The sequence below is a fragment of the Cervus elaphus genome, chromosome 14 (genome assembly GCF_910594005.1).
Source record: "Cervus elaphus chromosome 14, mCerEla1.1, whole genome shotgun sequence".
NCBI classification, from domain to species: Eukaryota; Metazoa; Chordata; class Mammalia; order Artiodactyla; family Cervidae; genus Cervus; species Cervus elaphus.
The window spans coordinates 78,331,875-78,355,139 of record NC_057828.1 but is presented as its reverse complement, the minus strand read 5'-3'; the positions used below and the strand labels follow the sequence as shown (position 1 = coordinate 78,355,139).

Here is a 23,265-nt window from a genome sequence, read left to right as displayed (position 1 = left end):
ATCTTTCTTTTTAAACATCTCTAGGAATCCTAACCCCAAAAGAAGCAGAAAATATTGCTGCTAATTTAAACAAAAGAAAACAGCGCCTAACCAATACTTGACTCTCAGTAAAGAGTGAAGAGCATGGTGGTCATGGTTTAGTCATTAAGTCGTGTCTGACTCTTGGGACCCCACAGACTGTAGCCGGTGGGATTTCTCAGGCAAGAATATTAGAGTGGGTTGCCATTTCCTTCTCCAAGTGAAGAGTGCAATAAGATTCAAATATGTTATCTAAAAATAAAATGAAAGGAATAAAGGCATCCTCATTGTCTATGATTTTAGTAGGAAAACAAGTTTTGCTGGTCCTTTCATATCCTATGTACATATTAACTTATTTTGACCATAGAGATACAATATAAATACTAGGAAGACACAAGAAAATCAGTCACGTACTCAGCAAGATGTTGCTACCCAATTAATGGAATTTGCTTGACAGATAAAATCCATGATGTATTTCCTGAGATAAAAGTCCCCCAAAACCTTCACTGATCTTAATTCTCAGTAACTTTGATAGTATAGATAAGAAAAATTAATCAGTGCTTTCATTTCCATACTCAGGCATTTAGAGCAAAAGTGGGATTAGCATTGTTTGTTACCTGCTCTATTTTGAAGACTAAAACATTCAGTAGCTTAATTGCTACAATTGGGTAAAAGAGGACAAGGGATTTAAAAACAAATGTATAGTTCTCCTCTGTTCACGAAAAACAAAACTATCACCTGTAACCTGTATACATAATTTTTTTTGGGGGGGGGGAGGGTTGCCATGTAACTTCTAAGTCTTAATTTTAAATCCTCTTTCTTTATTTAAAAAAAAAGCAAATGGCATTTTTAGATGTCAGACTGCTGTTAATTTTCCCACTAGTTAATTTTTTAATCAGAATAAAATGAGCTACCATTTCTCTCTCTCTAGCTTTTTTTTTTTTTTTGTACAAAAAGAATTTTAATCTGACCCATGTGCTACCATTATTGTTGACCTCTGGATGTTTTAACAACATTTTGATGAATCTTAAATCAATTAGCACTCTAAAGGAAAACATCTGTGGTCCTAATACTTTTTCGAGTGGCTCTTAATACTGTTTTTATAAGGAATTTAAAATGTATTCAGTTTTAAAGAAGTCATTGAAAATTCCATAATTCACTATGTGTTAAAGCAGTAGATATGAAAGTCATGTCCATTTTATTAACAAACATGAGGCATGTGCATCTGTAAGAAAGGATTATTTAAAAAGTCAGTGGAAGGAAATATTTTCCTGCCCATCAAATCCAGATGTTCAGCCCATAAAATGGAAGCCTAGAAAGAGAGGTGGGCTATGGTATCTGATACCCTTAAGAAGTGTTACTTCTGATAAAATTCATGGACAAGGAATGCCAAATTAGATTTTTAAATGAATTAAGCTTTAGTTTTAAAAGAATTGTAGCAATATTTTCTACATTCAATATGGAGTGGAATAAAGAATGAATTAAAAGACATAGGAATTTTTTTTCAGAAATAACATTATATAAATACTTTAGTTTAAAATAGAAAGATTACTCTTTTAGCAAAAGAGAAAAAAAAGGTAGATCCATGATAAGAATTTTCTTTCAAAAACTGATAAAAGAGATATCAGAGCAAATAATCCACAAAACCAAGGCTTTGTGGGTTGCAATGATTTTTTTCTTTCCTTCAGTCCATTAGTCTTTAGCAAATACAGATGTTTGTAGAATAGTTTGATGACAAAATAAGAGTACACATTGACAGTGGCTGAATATTCCATATTTCCATTTGACTTATAGATTAATATGAGAACATTTCTTGTTTTTTAAATCAAGATTTCAACTTTTATTCCAATTCATAAAGTGAAAAACCAAAAGAGAGCTAATGATTATAGTAATAACAGAACTTCGTACTCCCTCATGGTTTTCCAAATTCTTAAAGAATTCCTTATATGACTTCATTTCATTACACTTTATGAAGTGCTTTCTCGTTCATTTTCTGTAACCACCCCATACTTAGAAAGTACATTTTGACATTTAGTTTAAGAGAAGGCGTTCTGTTGAGGATCACAAAAGTCATTTGGATTCCTTGAGCATAATGCACTTTTTCATTTTGAAAATTGACTAAGCTAGATGGGAAAAACATGTAAAATTAAATTGATGTTAATAGACAATATCTTTAGTTTTACAGCACTCCTGAAAAATAGAATGTGACAAAACTGGCACAAATTTTACATTTGACAACTAAAGGTATTTTTGTGATTCTTATTTCCTCAGCTTTGAAGTTCTGCTTATACTGCACCTGACTTGTTCCATGTCCAGAACGCTGAGGTTCTATGTGCCTTTGATCTTGCACTGGCCGTTCCCAGTGGTTCTTTCGTCAGCACCTTCTAGATGCCCTCAATGTGGCATCGCCTTCTATTCTCAGAACAGGGACCATCTTGTGTTGCAAAGGCTTTGGTGAGTTTGTGTTGTAGGTCACCCTGAAAATGGCCTTCCTCTCTGTAAGAACCTCTCTCTCAAACCTGTAGACCTGTGGGTTCCATTTGTTCTCAAGTTACCAGTGAGCAAACCAGCTTCGCAGCTGCTCACATGGAAAGCTGTTTCGAGTTCTCTTTTATTTAGATGGATAGTCATTCCCTTCATTCAAACTTTTATCCTTGAAACAATGGGTAAATAAAGTCAAGCTTGCTCCATCACTGAGCTAACATCTCTGAAAATGGACGACTTGGGGGTACCAGGCTTTCTCGCCCTACTCCTTACACACAGGTGGATGGTCTTACAGCAGCTAGGCTTTCTGATTCACTGATGCTAAAGTCACAGGCAGAATTACCTATTTCCCCTGCAGTAAGAGACTGCTTACAGTACAATGGCCCTCTTTCTCTCATTCCCTCTCCCCCAACTCCAACCTTGCGTGCTCGTGCGATGAAGCAGTTGTGCCTAAACTATGCTTTATACCCGGACAAAGATACAGCAGGGCCGGAAGAGAAGGCTCTACAACTACCTCCTGTGCTGAGCCTTTTCGATATGATTTCATTATTGGGATCACAAACATTCGACGTGCCTGTCTTTCAACTTAAGTGAAACGCCATCCTACAAAACTAAATGTGATAATATCTATATTACCTACTCTTTGCGTTTAATATTACTAATAATTCTGCTGTCCTCTATTTAGACTAGAGACCGAGGATTGTCGGAGCCTTTGTTTGAGACTCTGAGGAATTCTGAATACAGACAATGTAGAAAGAGATGATATCAGCATGGAGCAGGTGGCTTATCCTGCCGAGGGCCAGGCACACGGGAGGGGCCTTGGCTCCTTCCTTCTCAGCCTTTGTAGCAAAAACCAGAACAAGAGGGAAGGGCAGATTTACCTATTCCCTCTTACACAGGGTAATCAGTAGCTTTTATGATAAATATCGGGAAACAAATGAGCAAACACAAGTGTGAGCCAGACTTGATAATGGTTGTGTACCTAAGTTACATGAGATCACATTTATAAAATGTTGACAGTAGCATTTGGTCAGCACTACTCTTCCTGCTAGTTAACTACCAATGAGTACAAAAATAAGCTCCTCTAAAGGTTTGCCTCTAAGACAACCTCTAAGCCTGAAATTAAGATCTTATTTGTGTATGGTCTCAAAAGGACAAATCCCAGTGTGTATGCTGCACAGTTATCAAGGCTGTTGGGTTCCACCTAGCACAAGCCTATGGGATAACCAATTGTTTTCCCTTCTCTCAAGGAAATGAAAGATTTAAAATTTGATTTAGAAGTAAGCCTCCTACAGAGGAAGACAAATGCTATATGATATCACCTCCATGTGGAATATAACAAAATAATACAAATGAATCTATGTACAAAACAGAAATAGACTCATAGACATAGAAAACATACTTATGCTTACCAAAAGGAAAAGGGAAGGAGGAAGGATAAATTCAAGTATAGGATTAACAGACACACATACTATAAATAAAACAGATAAGCAACAAGGATTTATGGTATAACTCAGGGAATAATATGCAATATCTTATAATAATCTATAGTGCAAAATAAAATATATATAACTGGATCACTTTACTATACACCTGAAACTAACACAATAATATAAATCAAGTATATTTCAAAAAAAGAAATGACTTCAATGTAACAAATTCACTCACAACAAGCTGCCGCAACCTGTCCAAGTATTGCCTTAAATAGTATTTAAAACTTTTTTTATCAGTAAGCATCAAAGCAAGGTCCCCACAATAGACTCAACAAAGCATTGTTTTTTTGAGTTAAATTCCTAATTCATTAAGTTCTCAATATATTTTACGTAGTTTTTATTTAAAAAACTATTGTACCTTTCTTTTTTAATAGCTAAGCCAGCAAGCTATACATATGATATGTAAGATATTTGATATTTGATACATCACATATAACACATATATGTGATATTTGATATAGCATATATATTTGATGCTTCTAAATATTATTATAACTTCATTCATACTTATTTTTGTGATAATATTCAAGTCAAATGGGGTTATTTGACAATAATTAGTACATTCACAATCTCTGACCAATAACCTTTCAAGAGGAGACATGAATTGGGATTTTTAATGGGATTTACTGGATTCTCACTATATGCCAGCAAACATGTTAAGCCTTTCACGATCATCACTTCTTTTTTTCAACATCTAAAGCAAAACATTGTCCATTTTCCCACTAGCTACCCCTTCTTACATTCTTCTCTTAAACCCTCCTGCCAACCCCTCTAAACATGGCACACCAGGGCTCAGACTCGAGTCCTCGAGCCTTCTCCATCTGAACATTCTTCCAAGTGTCTCAGAGTCAGTCCCTCAGCTCTGAATTCGCCTGCACACAGTGAATCACAAAGTTACAGCTCTGATCAAGACCTAATGAGCCCCCACCCTTTAAAAGAAATTTATTGGAGTATAGTTGCTTTATAATTTTATGTTAGTTTCTGTGATACAGCAAAGTGAATCAGATATATGTGTGTGTGTGTGTGTGTGTGAGTATATATATATATACATTATATGACTGAGTAACTAACACACACATTATACAACTGAGTAACACGTGTGTGTTAGTTACTCAGTCATGTCCAATTCTTTGTGACCCCAAGGACTGTAGCCCACCAGGCGCCTCTGTCCATGGATTCTCCAGACAAGAATCCTGGAGTGGGTAGTCATTCCCTTCTCCAAGGGCTCTTCCCAACTCAGGGACTAAACCTGGGCCTCCTGTATCGCAGGCTGGTTCTTTACCATCTGAGCCACCAGGGAAGCCCCAGGATGTATGCCCCCTCTTTTTTGCATTTCCTCCCCATTTAGGTCCCCGCAGAGCAGTGACAGAGTCCCCGTGTTTTACAGTAGGTTCTCATTAGTTATATGTAGTATCAATAGGGTGCATATGTCAATCTCATTAGTCAATCCCATTAAATAGGGAGACCCCTCACGTTCAATTTAACTCCAGCTGATTTCTCCACATCTCTAGATGGATGTCTAATGAGAATTCAAGCATGGACAAAATAGACCTGGATTGTCTGCCTCCTCCTGGGATGTGCCCCGTCTTAGTTGCTCATGGGGGAAAAAATGAGTCATTCTGCACAACGCCCTGCTTCCTTCCCACACCGCAGCTTCTCCAGACCCTGTGTGCATCTGCCCTTTCTGTTATTGTCAACACTCCGTCCAGATTCTCCCTGCTGCCCTCTCGCCTGGCGCTAACTAGTCCCCAGGCTTGTCTCACCTCCAGCCTGCTCTCCTCACAGCAGCCAGGAGGGTTTCTGAAGATGGAAGAGAGGCTAGGTCATTCTCTGCATGAAAATTCCAAATGGCTTCTTCTCATTGCACTTAGGGTGAGTCCACACTTCCCACCCCCAAGAGGTCCAGGGAGCCTGCCCCTTCTGTTTCTCTCCCTCTTCAGCACTCCTGAACACACCATCTGTACCTGCCATACTGCAAGCTTCTGACCTCCTTTCTGGGCCTTCAACCCATCAATCATTTGCTTTTTCCAAAGGGTCTTTGCACCTGCCAGTTGCTCTTCACATGAATCTTTATATTCTTGGCAGCTGACAAGGAGCTTAACGACACTTCCTCAAAGAAGCCTTCCTTGATCACCCTGTCTGAAGGTCCATTCACCCCCATCTGATGGGTCTCTGTCATAACACACTGCTTCACTTTCCAACACTCATCAACATCTGAATGTTCTCAACTATGTATTTGGTTTTCTGTTATCTTTCTTGCTAAGATGTAGGCTTCATGAAAGTTGTATTTACCACTATTTTTATTCCTGGTGCATTTACCTCTATGTTGGCACTTGGAGTAGTTCCTGGAACATAATAGGGACTCTAAAAACAATTAAACCAATGAATAAACTGTCTCATTTAAGAACTGCAGCCAAAATTCGCACTGTACAGATAATGAAGCTGAGAATTTAAGAGGTGATTTTCCTCACGATTCATAGTTGGAAAGCTCAGAATGAAGTCTAGGCAACATGTCAAAGGTTAATCTTCAGCACTTTAAAAATAGAACTTGCCTGAATCCAACATCTTTAGTATCATCTCTTTTTTAACTAGTAATAAGCATGTTTATCTATCTGCAATATTCAAGGAGTTCTTCAAACTCAACAGGAGAAAAGGTGGCAATGGCAATGTATATGGGCAAATATAAATGGCCTTCAAAGATGAAGTTTAACTGCTAGTTACTAGTAAAGATGAAATTTACTGGTGAACAAGAAAAGTAAATATTAAAAGGAAGGAAAATGGGGGTGGGGGGTGTTGCCTCTATAAACTTGGCAGAAATGTAAAAGAGTGAAATGCAGAGGGCTGACAAGGAGGGAGTTTGAGAACTCACACATTTTTAAGCATGTATTGATAATGTCTAGGATTATCTCTTTAAATTACTTCTGTCAACTTCTTGACACTTCTCTTGTCCTCATCTACCTCCTTCATATCATTACTTCCTCTCACAGTCAAAACTCTGAACTGGTGTCTTCCACTTTCTTTATGCTTTTTTAGTGAGTATATATCTTGATCACACCTGAAGAATCAATAAACAAATTAAGAAAATAAAACCATGGACCACCGAAAAGCAGAAAGACAGGGTTTATTAGGGAAAAGTTAAAGTCTTAGTTTAGTAACCCAAAAGGGGGTTAGAAACCAAAGTCTGAGGAGTCAGAGTACAATATTTGGCCTGAATTATCTGATTGGCAGCCCACATTCATCATGGCAACCAAACAATAGATGTATTTTTTCCTTTACTTTCCTTTAAGTTATCATCAACTTATTCCTGGAGTAGCAAACTGTAAGAATGCTCTACCTGATTCATTTACTATGCCTCTGGGATGACTATGAAAAGATAATCCGGTGTCTACACTTCCTGGAATGAGATGAGAACTTCATATGTTTTCCATGATCAAAGCGCTTAGCAAAGGTCAAGTTACTTCCCTTGCTTCAAACTTCAAAAGCAAAAAAAAAAAGAAAAAGAAAAATCTAGATACTTCGGTAAATTATTCAATAGCTTTCACTTTATATAATATCAAAAACAAATTAGGTATGGGGAAAATCCAGTATTTCCATTCTATCACTCAGCTCAAGTCAGAACTGGTGCTATGCTTTTCCTAGCCACCTTTTCAAGACAATGGTAATACATCACTTTTGCATTGTTAACATGGCATCAATATTCATAGTAAAGACCACTTAATCAAAGATGTCTTTTTGCTTTTCATAAGAGACAGTCTTAGATCTCGCTAAAGACACGGAAGTGGTTCGGCGTACAATGGCTCACTCATGTGGCTAAATCAGGTGGGTGTGGATTAATGCATATTTCACACAAATCACCTCCAAGAAACTACCGACCCCTCAGTCTTGGTGCAATTTGTCCATCACCAGGCAATTTCCCTGCTTTTTAAGCTGACCGTTAGGAAGGCTGAAAAAAAATAACCCTAGAATCAGATAGACTCAGGCTAAAATCACAGCCCTGGTCTCCCCTGGTGGTTCAATGGGAAGACTCCATGCTCTCAATGCAGTGGGCACAGGTTCAATACCTGGTCAGGGAAAGAAGAGCCCCACAGGCCACGTGGCATGGCTAAAAAAATAATAAAAATTTAAAACAAGAAGTCGCAACACTTACACCCCCCACCCCACCAACTCCCACTCCTTTTGAGGGGGTGACCTTAGAAAATTACTGTGAAAGATCACCAAAAACAGTGGAGGATTTGTTCGTGTGGTGTGTGTGTGTGTGGGTGTGTGTGTGTGTGTGTGTGTGTGTGTGTATGTGCATGTTTAAAATTCCTCTCCAAGTAAATATTTTATTTTCAGTTTAAATCATAAACAAACCCAAACAAATTGATACTGTTGACTAGCTCCTCCATACATCTACCACTTTGACTGATTAAATATCTAATAACAATGTATACAACTCAGTGGCAATGCCAAAATTTCTATAAACAAAAACCTGCTGAAAAAAATCTGGTTGGAATGGGGGCCTAAATGTAGCCTGGCAAGAACAGAGTTTTTATTTAAATAATGTACTATATGTAGATTTTAAAGGAATAATTTATAATTTGTAAAAGATTGAGAACATAAATAATTATCGGTTGCGAGGTATACTGTTACTTTAAGGAGACAGCCTTTGAAGAATGTGGAAGATTTAGGGACTTCCTTGGTGGTCCAGTGGTTAGGACTCCATGCTTCCACCACAGGTGGCTTGGGTTCAATCCCTAGTCCCCGAAATAGGATCCCGAATGCCACAAGGTAGAACCAAAACAAACAAACAAAAAAAGAATGTGAAAGGTTTAAAACCTTATCTCTAAGCTGCGCTGCCAGTTTGAGATCACACAGCACATGAGGAAAGCCGTGGAATATGGTGTTCCCAACTCACAGTACGGGGAAAACACTCACAAAATATTGATTAATGAATGCATGAATAAATAAATAGGTTTTGCTAGTCTGGTAAAATGAAATACTCATAAAGTGTTTAGGTGATGGGTATTGGTAACAGATTTTTATTTCCTTATGTATTGATTTCTGCATTTCTCAAGTTGTCTAGAATAATCATGGTTGGTTTGCAGAAAAAACAGAACATGCAATTTTATACACAGCATGTAACTGAAAAGAGAGAAACAGCAGGAAAGAAAGAAAGAAAGAAATATGAGCAAGGATTTTAATAATTTTTTTCTTTTGTCTATTTCTTGAAATTTTCTATCACATAGAAGTGTTACTATGAATAATTCACTTAAGGAACAACAACAAAAGGATTCTCTGAGTTAAGTACTTTCCAAAGACAGAGTTGGGTTGGACCATTCAACTCTCTGGGAAATAAGTAAAGACCTGCTGAAAACCTGCCGGAGCTCACCAGCAGTGGTGAGAAACAGCCAGAGAACAGACCTCCAAGTCAGAAGAGGACCTATCCACATGTGAAAGGGGAAGAAGACCAGAGGAAGTACAGGAGGGCTGCCTGGAGGAGGTGACCTTTGAACTGAATTTTGAAGAACAATTATACTTTGCTCAATTTAAAAACATTATGGAGGGAAGAAAACACAGTGGGGGAGAGTTGCAACAGCTTGCAGGCGGGAAAACACTGTATTTTAGGAAAGGGGAAGTGACAAGAGTATACAGTACATGTCACAAAGTGGCTCCAGATAAAGCTGGAGGAATCTAGAGGGATTTCCCTAGAACTGCTGTGCCAACTGCTTTCATTTTCCCTAAATGCACAGAGAACAGAGGAGGGTGATTTATGTTAGTTGCCAGGCATGTCCAACTCTTTGTGAGCCCGTGGACTACAGCCTGCCAGGTTCCTCTGTCCATGGGATTCTCCAGGCAAGAATACTGGAGTGGGTTGCCAGTTCCTTCTCCAGGGGATCTTCCGGACTCAGGGATCGATCCCTGGTCTCCCATGTTGCAGGCAGATACTTTACCATCTGAGCCACCAGGAAAGCCCATTAGACACTTTATTCTTTTACTTCACTTGCCATTGGGTCTTGAGAACATTTTAAACTTCTATTGATTGTTCTATTTATCTTTTGCTCCACCAGCTAGAAAGAAGTTGGCACAAACGAGAATTTAAATATAATAATGCTAGACTGTCCAACAGTCTAATAAGTGTTTCTAAAGTTTCCATTGGCTAGCTGAGAAATAATGAAAACTCAAAATCTCAAAGGAAACTTGCTGAAAGAGCTCTCAATCACAAAATGGGTGTTACTGATAGAAGTGTCAACACAAAATAGATCTGATGATGGCTAGTACTGCCCAAACTGAAATTTGACAAAAGTGAAAAATTATATCACATAAATTACATTCCATGTGACTTTGAAATGTGAAAAAAAGAAAGAAAGAAATCAACAGTGTCTAAAACTGCACACAGGAAATGTTGTTTCTGGCTACAAAGAAAAATTAAACCCTTTTGGGGGAATTTACATTTGCATTGTTTGACAAGAAAAATTACACTTAGAAAAATAATAGGGCTTCTCTGGTGGCTCAGCTGGTAGAGAATCCTCCTGCAATGCAGACCTGGGTTTGATCCCTGGGTTGGGGATATCCCCTGGAGAGGGCATGGCAACCCACTCCAGTATTCTTGCCTGGAGAATCCCATGGACAGAGGAGCCTGGCGGGCCACAGTCCATGGGGTCACAAAGAGTCAGACACAGCTGAGCAACTAAGCATATGTATTGCTTGACAAGAAAAATTACACCTAGAAAAACAATAGCCATAAAGAAAAAATTCCCACAGGCATAAACTATAATCAGTAAATGTGATGTGAATAAAAATCAATTCATGAATTTGATAACAGTTGTAAAAGCTACATGAAAACTGATGCTGTTGAACTTTAGTTCAGTAAAATAAAAATGGAAAAACTGGTAATGATTCAATTAAGTTATATAAAAAATACTCACAGAATTAAATTGGCTTAATGGAGGGAGATTTTTGTGTGAAATCTGTTCTCAAGGAAAACTCAAAAATGTTGGTATAATGTTTATATTAATTGTTAACTAATTAAATGTTTATATTCATAAACGTTGAGTCAAAACACCCCTGAGATCAAAATCACGGGATCAATCTGTTCTCTATCCCCCTTGGAGGCACTGAAGAAGGGATAAGCAAAGGCGAGTTTTGCCTTTTTTACAAAGATAGTCCTGGTGGGGTCTGAGGAGAAGCAAGGTTCCAGACTATGGTTACAGTAAGAAATAAGAATCTGGAGCAGAGTTGTGATACAGAATGGATCTGTAAACCATTTAAGAAGTAGAATCCAGAGGAGTTTGCAAACCTCTAAAACAGGGCATATACGAAATTTAAAACACTCAAAGGTTCCTAAGGGTTTATTGCTCTGCCACACAGACTCCAACGTCACCTTCTCAGACTCTCAAAGGAAGAGGTGTGACTTGGACCCATGTTTCAATGGGGAAGAGCTGAGTGTGCATGGGATTATAAATGAAATTTCCAACTTTGCGGAGGATCTCATCGTTTTCAAAGCATTTTGACAAGTATCATCACTTTTCACACTGATGACAGTTTATAGATGAGGAAACTGTGGATCAGAAGTGGAAAATGATTGGGCCCAGATGATACAATTCATAGAATTTGATTTCCAATGTATTTCTCATTCCACCTGCCGTGGTCTTCTCCAACTTGGAATGGGTCCTGACTCACTTCCTATGATGCTTAATATTTCTCTTTTATCAGTAAACAAAGGATTGCTTTTTTTTTCTTTAAGTAGATATATTTAAAATACAGTGACCACATTTTATTCCCTTGATATTGTCCCTTCGATAATGTCTCTTAACACCATTATTTATGCATGTCTCTAATCCCTTTTCATGACTGTTGGGACATTTTTTTTTAATTGACAACACAGAGATTCTTCTTATCCATCAGGGATTTTTGCTAAGTGCAGTTGGCCAGCTGCTCATTTCCTAACACATCAGAGCACAACATTGAGATGCCCTCAGCCCTTAGACTCTGCTCCAGAAGATCACTTTTTCAGAGGGTTGATAAATTTCCTCTAGTCAACCATATTTTGTTTGAAAGTAATTTTTTTAATATATAAATGACAATTATTTTCATTTAGATATCATGACACGTAGTTACAACTTTATCACACCTGCAATAGACTTACAGGAGAAACTGAAGTTTTAGTAAAGCAAACTTTTTTCACTTCAGATACGTGCGTCTCATTTTTAACAGGAAATGAATGTTTACTATTTCAACACTGTATAACTATGCACCATAAAAGATGTTAAAGTTTGCTTCAGTTTGGGTCATCAGTAAAGAATCTAATAAAAGCATTGATAATCTTCCTGCTTATCTTTTCAAAAATGAATCAATGGAAGATACAGTGATTGGACATGAATGATTCTTGAGTATTTCACTAACACTTTCTGTTTACTTATGTTTGTCCCAGCTGAAAGAGTAGGAAGATTTTCATTTCTTTATTTTTTCTTGTTTCTATTGTTATATCTGAACACAAAATATTTTGCTTACAAGAGCTATTCGCCAAACTCTTGACAGACTGAAATTTAAGTAATATATTGATGTATATATTTAAAGGTTAAAGGAATGCATATTAAAGATTTTAGGAAATACTTAAATATTTTCTAATCTAAATATTGGCTAGGTTAGCTGTGTCCAAAAAAATCTAATAATTTCTATAATATTTACTTCCATGTGTTTCAGAACTATGTAGAAAGAGATATCACATGGTATTTTAAGTGAATAGCCTGCCATATTTTTTTTCTTTATCCTTCCATAAGACTACTATCTTGTTTTTTTTTTCAATTGAAGTACAATTGATTTATAATATTGTTTTAGTTTCAGGCATACAGCAAAGTGATTTGGTGATTTTTTTTTTCAGATTATTTTCCATTATAAGTTACTACAAGATATTGAATGTAGCACCCTATGCTATACAGTAAATCGTCATTGCTTATAAGACTACTACTAATATCTTTATGCTTGTAAATGTCATAGCATTAATTCTTTAGTGATAGGCAGCTTTGATGTGGTTCGGTGTCTTATAATGAAAAAAACTATTTAGACAAGATTAAAATTAAGTTTAAACTGAGGTTAAGTTAAATTTCCATTGTCTTCTCTCCTAACAATTCCCATAAACTTAGAAGATGACTGAAAATGACCAGAGAACTGCCCTGAAGACAAATTTCTTTCTCTGCACCATTGCCTTACATACACAGGGTCTGAAAACAAAACCTTGCAATATTCACGCTGGACTTTCAGTAACAAGTTTAATCAACCTGACTACAAATCTCTGCTCTTAAGCAGCTCAGACTGAAATTCAGTGTCAGATTATCTAGGAATAAGTGATGGTCAGACTCCTTCAGGCTTTCTGTGCACCCACGGTGAAGCTGACAGGGTAAGCAGTCTTCTACCTGCCCTTGGAAACAGCCCCAGGGCTCTAGGTCAAGGGCCGCCCATGCGTGTAAAGGCTGGACAAGACCCCAGGTGTCTTGTATGACTGCCACATGAGCCCCTCCCTTCCTATTCCTACTTTTTGCCCCAAGGACATCTGGATTTGAAAAAAAAAACTGATCCACCAAATGAAATGGCTCTAACAAGAATGTCCAAAAGAGCATCAAGAAAAATTTAGGAACAATATTCTTGAACACTGGATTTTTAAGAAATCAGAGGCTCTTTCCACATAAAAAGTAAAATGATATGAAAGAAGGAAATTGGGGGGGGGGGGGGCAGAGGGGAGTAGGCAACGCCTGTTAAGATTTAGATCTGAAATTATTTTATTGTTCATTTTATCAAACAGCCTCCATCCTTCCACTAGTTTCTTCACCTTATATTTCTCCTCTTTCTGTCTTTACTTTTTTCTCATCTCCTCCCCTCATTTCCCTATTATTATAATCTGCAGATATGTCCAAAAAAAAAAAACCACCCATTACTTTTTCAGCACCTGGGAAGAAATCAAGCACAGATGATACAAAAAAGATGGTTCCTGCTTCCATGTAAGTTACACCAGCAAGCATGCTCTGATTGGTAAATAGTAATGCCAACAACAACAAGTTGAAACAGTATGTGAAACACAGTTTCATTTTTCATACTAGGAAGGATGATAACATGTATAGAATCGTGGTGGAGATATTTTGTGGCAAGAGTGATGACAGAGAGTTTAGAGGGGAAATAGGATTTGATTTACACAGTAGCTTAAAGGTCTGGAGCAAGTGTAGAGAAGCAGGGTGTTGAAACTGCCTCCTGCTTGCTCTATTTTAGTCCATCATAAAATGAAAAAGTATCCCTGCCCAGCTCCTATCTCCCTGAGGAGTCAGGTGCCCTGGCAGTGAGTTTAGAATGTAAACCAAGGCGATGAGAAGATGTCGGAGGGTTTTTTCCTCTTTCATTTTATATTTTTAAAGCTGTAGGGTGTGAAAAGAAATGGACAGATGAGGAAATCGTTACAACACTGCATGTGAAAAGTGATAAAGACATGAATTAAAAGGATGGCAATGGAGATGAAGAGGGGAAAGATTTTGGAGATCTTTATAAAGTAAAATGATAGGACTTGGGGACCATTTAAATATATATATTTCAGACTTTCTCTTTTGCAAAAACGCAAGGCAATGAAACAAGATTTCATTTAGGAAAGGAGGTAGGTTCACCCGTGTAAAGAGTGAATCTGGAGATGGAGAATGAGGACCATCAGTACACAGCAGGTGATGATAAGGAACTCTGAGTTTAGAAATGAGAATAAAACTGGCCGAAGATTGAGGCCTGTAGAACCACAATGTTTAAAAGTAGACAAATACGGAGAACCAGTAGACAGATGAGAAACCAATATATACTCACATATATGTTTGTATGTATAATGAAATAACTAACACATATTGCATATATAGCCCACACATGTATAACTAGCCTGTTCGTGTGTGTGTGTGTGGGTATGAACATGTAGAAGCATCTATATTCTTACAGAGGTTAACTGTCACTGGTAAAAGGACACCAAGTAACCCAGAACACAGCAAAGACCTAGCTCAGTGCTGAGTGCTCTGACTCTGGGCTCAGTCTCCTGGAGCAAAGGGGGAAAAGGAAAGCAGACCCCTAACCTCACCTGACCTTCTCCCTCACCAAACATGTTTCACATTCTAGCAATAATAAGGATCCCAGGCGGATGTGTATTAGGAAAAATACTTTCCAAAAAATCAGTACATCTTCATCCCCACACCCCCAACTCTACATTGTATTTAGACCTTAATAGGATTACTGATCCAATTCCATTCACAATTAGACTGAACTCCCACAAGTGTGCAGGGCAAAGTACACATTTGTAACATGAGCTATTTATTTTCTGTCGATGGAAAAATGAAAAATCATGTCCAGGAAACGACTCTTAACCGTTATGATTCATAACTCACGTAACTCCTGCATTCATGGCTGTGATGGTACAAAGCTGTAACCTGGCCGTACTTTGTTCAAGCCAGAGACCACTCATCTCTACCTGCATTCTTAAAACCATCTCTCTCCCCGCGAATTATTCAGAAAATTTAAACAAAATGTTGGTTTCCTGTTATCTCAGCAAAGAGGCACAGAGCAAAGTGATTACTGACTTTTATGTAAAACTCAACCTAGCATTGTTACTGCTCTGGAAAAGTTGAACTTTGCCAACATTTATATTTTAGAGATCAAATAACATATCCAAGTTGTGCATCAATTTATCCATTGATGTCTCTCTCCATCTAGCTCTATTTCTTTATGTGTTTAGAATGCACAATATAAATTTGATGTCTAATATTGCTTATAAACATTAAACTCAATTTAACACGTTCAAATAAAACATATACTCCAGCTCACAGCTTGCGAATAAAAGAAATATATCATTTAAAGAATTAATAATTTCCAAAGTTATGCAGTGAATCACAAAATCTATCTTGGGACTTCAAAGTATGATAAACAAGATTTGCACACCTAAATAATTATATCTATTTTTTTTCCCAAAAATGAATATATGTTACAGGAAGACTAAAAAAATGTTTGCCCTCAGTGTTTCTCTGAGCAGTTCAAGTTAAAACTTGGTCTTTCAAAATAAATTTTTGTATACCTATCCATTTATCTATGGTACAAACTATTCAGCAAAATTGGTTTAAAGGTTTCTAGATCATTTAACGCTCTCATTTTGAATACAAATTCAAAGATGTTTCTTATAGTAAAAAGCCTTAATAGGTGAAGTTGAAATTTTTATGGTAGTTTGCTCTATGGCCTACAAAATACCTCATTTAGAAAGTTTTGCAACAGCTTCTGAGTGAGAATTTTAATGGAAATTTACTCTGACACGATAATATACATATTACCTTATAAAAATGATTATTCCTTATAATCCTTTAATTGTGATAACCAGCTTCATAAGAATGGTAACTTAATAAACATTTTCTGTACTAAGGCAAAATGCTATACCTACATAAAAAATATTTAATCCATTTTTGCAGTTAAATAAAAAGAAATATACACACTGCTTTCTACTGTCTTTAGTTTCACAGAATGTAAATTAACAATGCAGCATGTTCAGAAGAGAACTTCTGTCCTGCCTTTTAGAGAAAAGGAGAGTGGTGGAAAATTTTTTAAAAAGGCATTTCAAAGTGAATTACAATAAGCAAGATTTTTTAAAATATGTTTCCCATTTTTAATTTATTTAGAAATCTGCAAAAATACCATTTCAAATATCCTTTCGATAATTTTAAAAAAAAAAGCTTTCTATCCTCCACCGTAAGAAGTCATACTAAATATCAACCAAAATGCACTCATGACCCAACTGAAACCGTTCTAGAAATGTCCACTAAGTGGACCAGAAGTATGCACAGATCTGAGAGCTGAAGAGAGACAGGAGCCCCAGTCAGTTACACTTTCCTATAGAATGCATGTTTGCAAGATTCTTAGGAGTTTAAGTATTTTTATCTCATCAAGGCTGTAAGATTTACCCAGCACCCAGGAAGGGCGGTGGCCCCGTAAGACTATTCAGAGGAAATAATCATTCAAAGGGTTGTAAGAAACAAAAATCTTGATTTAAAATACATTTTGTGATAAAAATTTTGCAAAAAGTTAGTCTTTAATTCAATATCCAAATTTGTTAAAGTACCATACAATAAAGTATTCAATAAAATATTTTGGCCATAATCAAAATTTGAGGAAGCAAACCCCGGTCCGAAAAGAAGGAGTGGTTTGTGTGCAAGCAAAGCCATATTATGATTTTTCACAAATGCAATTTTTGTTAAAAAGACCAAAATTTAGTTTTTTGGTCATTCAGATATCTTCAGACTTTCAGCACTGCTGTTGTAATATCCTTGAACAGTTTGTAAACCAAGATACAGATAGACAATGTTTGCCTTTGGAATCGTGATTTTTTGGGCCAAACATGTATGCCTTTTTAAACAGAAACAAAGTATTCTTTCACCCAGGGAGCCATGTCTCTCCCAGGGACAATGACCTTGACCGTTTTACAGCGGGCTTCCTCATCTCTAGTCACCAATACTTCACTTGCTTTTATGTCTATTTCAAACCAATGTCCTTACACACACACACACACAAATAACTAAGGAAATATGAATTTCCTTGTGCTTACCTGCCACAAACACTGCGGTGTCCAGGAAGGCAAAGCCAAATGCCAGAAGTTTAAGCCACAGATACATGGTCATATCTGGAAATCAGCCAAACTCCCGAGAGACAGCATGCGTCCTTCTGAAAGGCAAAATAATGGTTATCTCCGAACCAATGTTTCTCTGTAAGGCCGAATCAAGAAGGAGAGAAGTGAATGCGTACTCTTCAACTGGTGTCTTATCAGACAGGGGCGATTTCCTCCTGCTGCCCTGAGAACAAACCACTTGCTGTGAGGCAGTGATGTCAGATTCAGTTTTACTAACTTCTCCAAAAGGGCTGCAAAGGGTCCTCTTTGCAGGAAGTCAAGAAAGTTGTTCAAAGTCACTGCCAAAGCCTCTTACTTCCTTAATTAAAGTAACTAGACTGAGTTACTAGGCCTCTCAAAAGATTTTCCCTCAAGAAAGATGCATTTTTCATATCCAAATAATACTCCCGTGCAGTATTCATGATAACTAGAAAATGGCACGCCGCACCCCAAAAAATCTATAACATTCTTACCTAAACAATGATAAAACAGTCAGCACGGGTATAACAAAAATGAGGACTGGCAAGATGATATGCTACTTGAATTAATGACGGAAAAAACAACTGTGTTTGTCTTAAAATGACCAAATGAATGAAAAAGCAACTACCTCTCTGGTTATTTTCGACAGCCAGAGTCTTGTACCATTAGGGCATTCAGAACCCAGCAATAGGAGTTCGAGTATGCAGCCACTTCCTACGCAAGGCACTCTCGGAAAGCTTAACAGGCTTGCCCCAGACCTGTCACAGATATTCTCGTGGGGCCAGGAATGGAATCAGAAACTCACTTCTCCTGCAGCAAATCATGCTTCAATAAAGGAGGGCCTCTGTGACCTGAGATATTCTTGGTGTTGCTGATGAGGGAAAGAAGAGACATTCAATCAAGAGCTGTTTTGTCACAAAAGTTAACCTTTTATCCCCCCCACCCCCAGCCATACTTTCTCAACCTTTCTGATTAAATGACAGCAAATAAATGCACAACATCCTTTGTGACTTTGATGGTGTTCTCAGTAAGTCCATTAATTAGAAAAACGCATGCGAGAAGGAAGCCTCTATGACATGAGCAGTACAGGACTGCCCTGATGGTCCAGCGGCCAAGACTCCGAGCTCCCAACACAAGGGGCCCGTGTTCAATCCCTGGTCAGGGAACTAAACCCCACGTGCTGCAACTAAACCACCCTGCACTCTGCAACGAAAGAGCCCATGTGCCTCAACGAGGGCCCGGCAGAGTCAAATCAACCAATAAGTAGCAAACATTTTTCAAAAAGTCAGCAGTACAGTGAAGTGAACTGGTCTCATCATCACAGTGCCTGCAGGAATGCATTAATAAAAACCCTTCTGCACACAAGTCATTGTGCTCTGAACTACAGATCAGGCGGAAGGGACTTGGAGACAGAGCCCTTGCAATCACCTGGCTAGGAAGCGCTGGAGCAGGATTCCTATGAAGTGTGTTCAGGATGGGGAACACATGTAAATCCATGGCTGATTCATGTCAATGTGTGGCAAAAACCGCTACAATATTGTAAAGTAATTAGCCTCCAACTAATAAAAATAAATGGAAAAAAAAAAGAATTGTATAAACCTCTTGATGTTTGCATGCTTGTTTGTTTTTCTCTTACTTTGGCTGCTAGGAACTACAGAGCCCAATTTGCAGCCCCCCCCCCCCCCCGCCAACCCAACACACACACCCTTGGTACAGATGAAAATAATTCCACCCCTTAATTTCTGAATAGTAACATTCTAATGAGATTCTTCTTATTATTATTTTAAATGATGGTTGTTATAGTAGCTAGCACTACTGCACTCTTACCACATCCAGGAAAACGCTTAGCCTTTTAATCACACAAAGCAATTTGTACAACAAACTTGGAGATAAAGAGATACCTAATTCTTCATCTTATCTGTAAAGTTCAGAGAGGTTAGGTGATTTGTCTGAAGTCTCACAGCTGGGAAGTAAGCAAGCTACGTTTTGAACCCAACCTCAAGTTTCATCTTACTTTCCTTATTTGCTTTACTATTCTTTTTTTTTTTTTTTTTTCATTTTTCTCATCTCCTTCTCCAATCTTTTTTACTTTGTAATTTTCTAGTTTTTAATCTCAGAAAGATAGAACTTGATGGCATACAAAGGATACAGTCTCTTTTTACAAGCGTGTTTTTAAATTAAGCGTCTGGGCACACCAGCACTACCCTTTAGGAGCTAGGCCTAAAGAAAGGCATTGTTCTATGTCAGAGGTCACGCATTTTAGTTCTTCTCACCTCAACTTGTTTCTTAAAACACATTTGCAATGAAAATCTATCTGGAGATTAGCTGTGAATATCTTTAAGCAAATATCTCTGTTCTGTTAGCTCACTCTTATGCTAGGATATTTGGTAAACTAGAAGCCAGGAAAAAACTGGTGACATGCCGTCTTTTAAAAGGAAGTTAAGTCAAGGCAATATACTTTGAATAAGCTGAAGAGAAGGGATTAGACACCTTTAAGAGACATTTTTAAAAGGGCTTTGCAGATCACAACTTTGAAGGCATAGCAAGAAATCAGGAGATTTAATTTCATTGCAGGCAAGTGGGAAGAGAGAGTCCACCCAAGGAACACTGAGGTTTACTAGCAACAAATGAGTTAGATGATGTTTTTATTTTAATGTGTTAAAATTGACTTTAGTGCCAACAAGAAACAGTAGACTTTGGGGCAGCAGAATGTATAAGGGATGCTAGAAAGGTATAAAGAAATAGGGCTCATATAGAAAGACAGCACTGGGTAAATAGTATACAATTCAAGTGTTCTTAGTGACTTGCCTGGTGGTCCAGTGGTTAAGACTCTGCCTTTCATCGCTGGGGACACAAGTTCGGTACCTCATCAGGGAACTAAGATCCCACATGCTATGCCAAAAGTTTTATTTTTTAATATTAATAAAAAAATTTTTTTAAGCCAGACATGAAGAAGGAAAAAAGATCTGGCTCAGAAGGAGGTGATAGCCAAACCCTGCCAAACCTCATAGGTTCTAAGGCACTTATCACTTTATCCTTAGAGTCACAGGAGCTGTTGGCATGTGTGAAGAACTGTTCCCGAGTCTTCTTGCTGATGGGACCTGCCTCCAAGATCTGATCCCCGCACTCACTTCCCTGTCCTCCTCTCACGTGACTTAGCAGCTTCACGCACTGTTGGCCTCTCCGCCAACCCTTGTCTCCAGGCAGCTTCCAAAACACCATTCTCTAATTTCCCCTGACCCTCACTGGTTCATCTGTAGCAGCTGTCATGAGAGGTCCTTCCTGCCCCGACAGAGGACAAGCTCAGGTCTAGGAAGACCCCTTCACTCTTCCTGGACAGTGGAACCCTAGCTCTCCTGGCGATTCTCGGTAACCTGGCCCATGGATCCACAAACGTCACTGCCAACTGATGCAAAAGATTCAATACTGATATGCAAAAGAAAAGATTCTGCCTAGTGGCCAAGAAACAGGGTAAACTCCTAGTTCAAGTGACGACTTGATCTCCTTAATATGGAGCTAGTAATTCTACCTCAGTGTTGCTGTGAAAACTGAATTAATGAAACAAGCATTCCGATAATGGTGTGAACACATGAGGCTACACTTAAAAGCATACACAATAGAACATGCATCCTGTCCCTCCTTCCAGCCCCAACCAAACGAGGAGAGCCCCAGAGGATGGAGGGGGAACATCCTGAGGGCCTCACCTCTCCAGAGCCTTCTACACCTCCTCTCGGCAATGTCTGTGGACACAGAGGAGAGGAGGTGAAAGATACGCTGACTGAGGTCGAATCGTTCACTCAGCTGGATGGACCTGTTCTTTACCCCAATGTAGGGAGGCAGTTGGGGTACCTTCCCTATATCATGTTAAGAGATGGAAATGAAGATTCAATATGCTTTCTTTAAGTGGTTTAAAGACACTGCAGATGGCAAGATGGATGCATTCTGATTTCAGCCAGATCAAAGTGCTTTATAATAAATGTGTCTCAGGGTCAATGAAATGCTTTGAAAGAGATGACCCATGGGAGGGGTATACAATTATTTTAATGAGCTCAGACTGTTTAGTAAACCAGTAATGTATTAATATATACATATATATGATCCAGGCAGTGAGTTCTGACAGGTTTCCAAATCTGCCTCAATAAGAAAGTCTTGTAGCTTTCCACAAATTCAGAGACTATTCCACTCTGGCCAGGTGGTCTATGGATCCCACTTTGTCCGTATTCTGTAAGGTCTGAGCCTGGGTATGAGCGCTCTGCTTCAGTCAGATGACAGATGACAAGTCACGTTTAACACGGTTGGTTCCTTTCAAGCCTTCAGGATGCTATTTCTCCCTTTCTGTGTGTCTGTCTGTCTCTCTCTCCATCTCTTACTGCACCGGCTCCTGGCAATGGATGACTTCCTTTTCTGGGCTCTTCCAGGAGATGAATTGGCTTCCAAATGCTATGAGGAATATAATGTTGGAAATCATGATGGTGTAAAAGAGAGGACTCTGTACACTCTATTGTATATGTCTTAACTGTAGTTCACTCTAAGCCATGTACTGAATGCTCACTCGATTGATTTAGTTTTCCGGAGTCTCAGACAGTAAAGAGTCTGCCTGCAAAGCAGGAGACTGGGGTTCAATCCCTGGGTCGGGAGGATCCCCACGAGAAGGAAATGGCTCCACTCCAGTATTCTTGACTAGAGGAGCCCATGGACAGAGGAGCCTGGTGGGGTCATAAAGGGTCGGACACAACTGAGTGACTAACACACAGTTTTCACATTGTCGTGACTTTTTCAACAAGATAGAAAATAAAAAACCAAAAGGTGCTGCACGCTTGGCTCTGAGCTGTCACTGACGGCCCCTCATACGGCGTCCGCATGGCGGGGGTCCTGCCCGCCGGCACCCACGGGACCTCCATGGTCACACGTTGGACCGTGCTCAAACTCCTCCTCATCAGCTTAATAGCCTAGTAGCTCTTATAGTTTGAAAATATTGTTAAATAGTCATCGGCATTTTACTTACATTTTCACAAAAAGTTTCTAGAATTCATGCTGTATTTAAAATAGATTACTAGCAAGTACCTACAGTATAGCACAAGAAATTTGACTCAATATTCTATAATACTTAAAGGGGAAAAGAATTTGAAAAAGAATGGATACTTGTATGAATCACTTGAAATTACTGAAATTAACTTGAATTAACGTGAAATTAACTGAATCACTTGAAATTAACACAACATTATTAATCAACTATACTCCAACACAAGATGGAAAATTTTTTTTAAAGTCCATATTTTAATCACAAAGTGATTTGGCAACCCTGTGGAGCAGTAGGATAGTATCAAAAAATAAATCAGTAGATGCTATAAATGTTGCAAAAACACAAGTTTCAAGTTAACTTGAAATTAATTTCTGAATTTAGCATGAAATCAGTCCACATAAATAATCAATGATAAAAAAAAAAAGTTCTGTCAAAAAGTTCACAGTAAATTTCAAAATGTCAAAAATATGGACATTTCAATGTTCCAAGCTTGTCACACAGAATCACAAGGGAAATAGTGTTAGAGTGGTGATGGATTGGACCCCATGAAGCTAAATTACATAGAACCAGGGCCAAGAATGTGAGAGAAAGTGCACATTTGATGTAATGTGCTCCTAGAACTTCAGTAT

General features: G+C 38.2%; 1 protein-coding gene across 7 annotated transcripts in view; it reads right to left on the bottom strand.

Annotated features, from left to right (window-relative positions):
• The window catches only part of PTPRC (protein tyrosine phosphatase receptor type C), a 121,674-nt gene extending 103,764 nt beyond the window's left edge, over positions 1–17,910 (bottom strand). For all 7 annotated transcript variants that reach the window (XM_043923194.1, XM_043923195.1, XM_043923196.1 and 4 more), the window contains exons 1-2: positions 17,772–17,910; positions 17,575–17,690 (exon numbers count right to left, since the gene is read on the bottom strand). In XM_043923194.1, the coding sequence (XP_043779129.1) occupies positions 17,575–17,647 (73 nt within the window). In that variant the 5' untranslated portion in view covers positions 17,648–17,690; positions 17,772–17,910. The remainder of the gene's footprint in view (positions 1–17,574; positions 17,691–17,771) is intronic.
• Between the last annotated feature and the right edge of the window lie 5,355 nt (positions 17,911–23,265).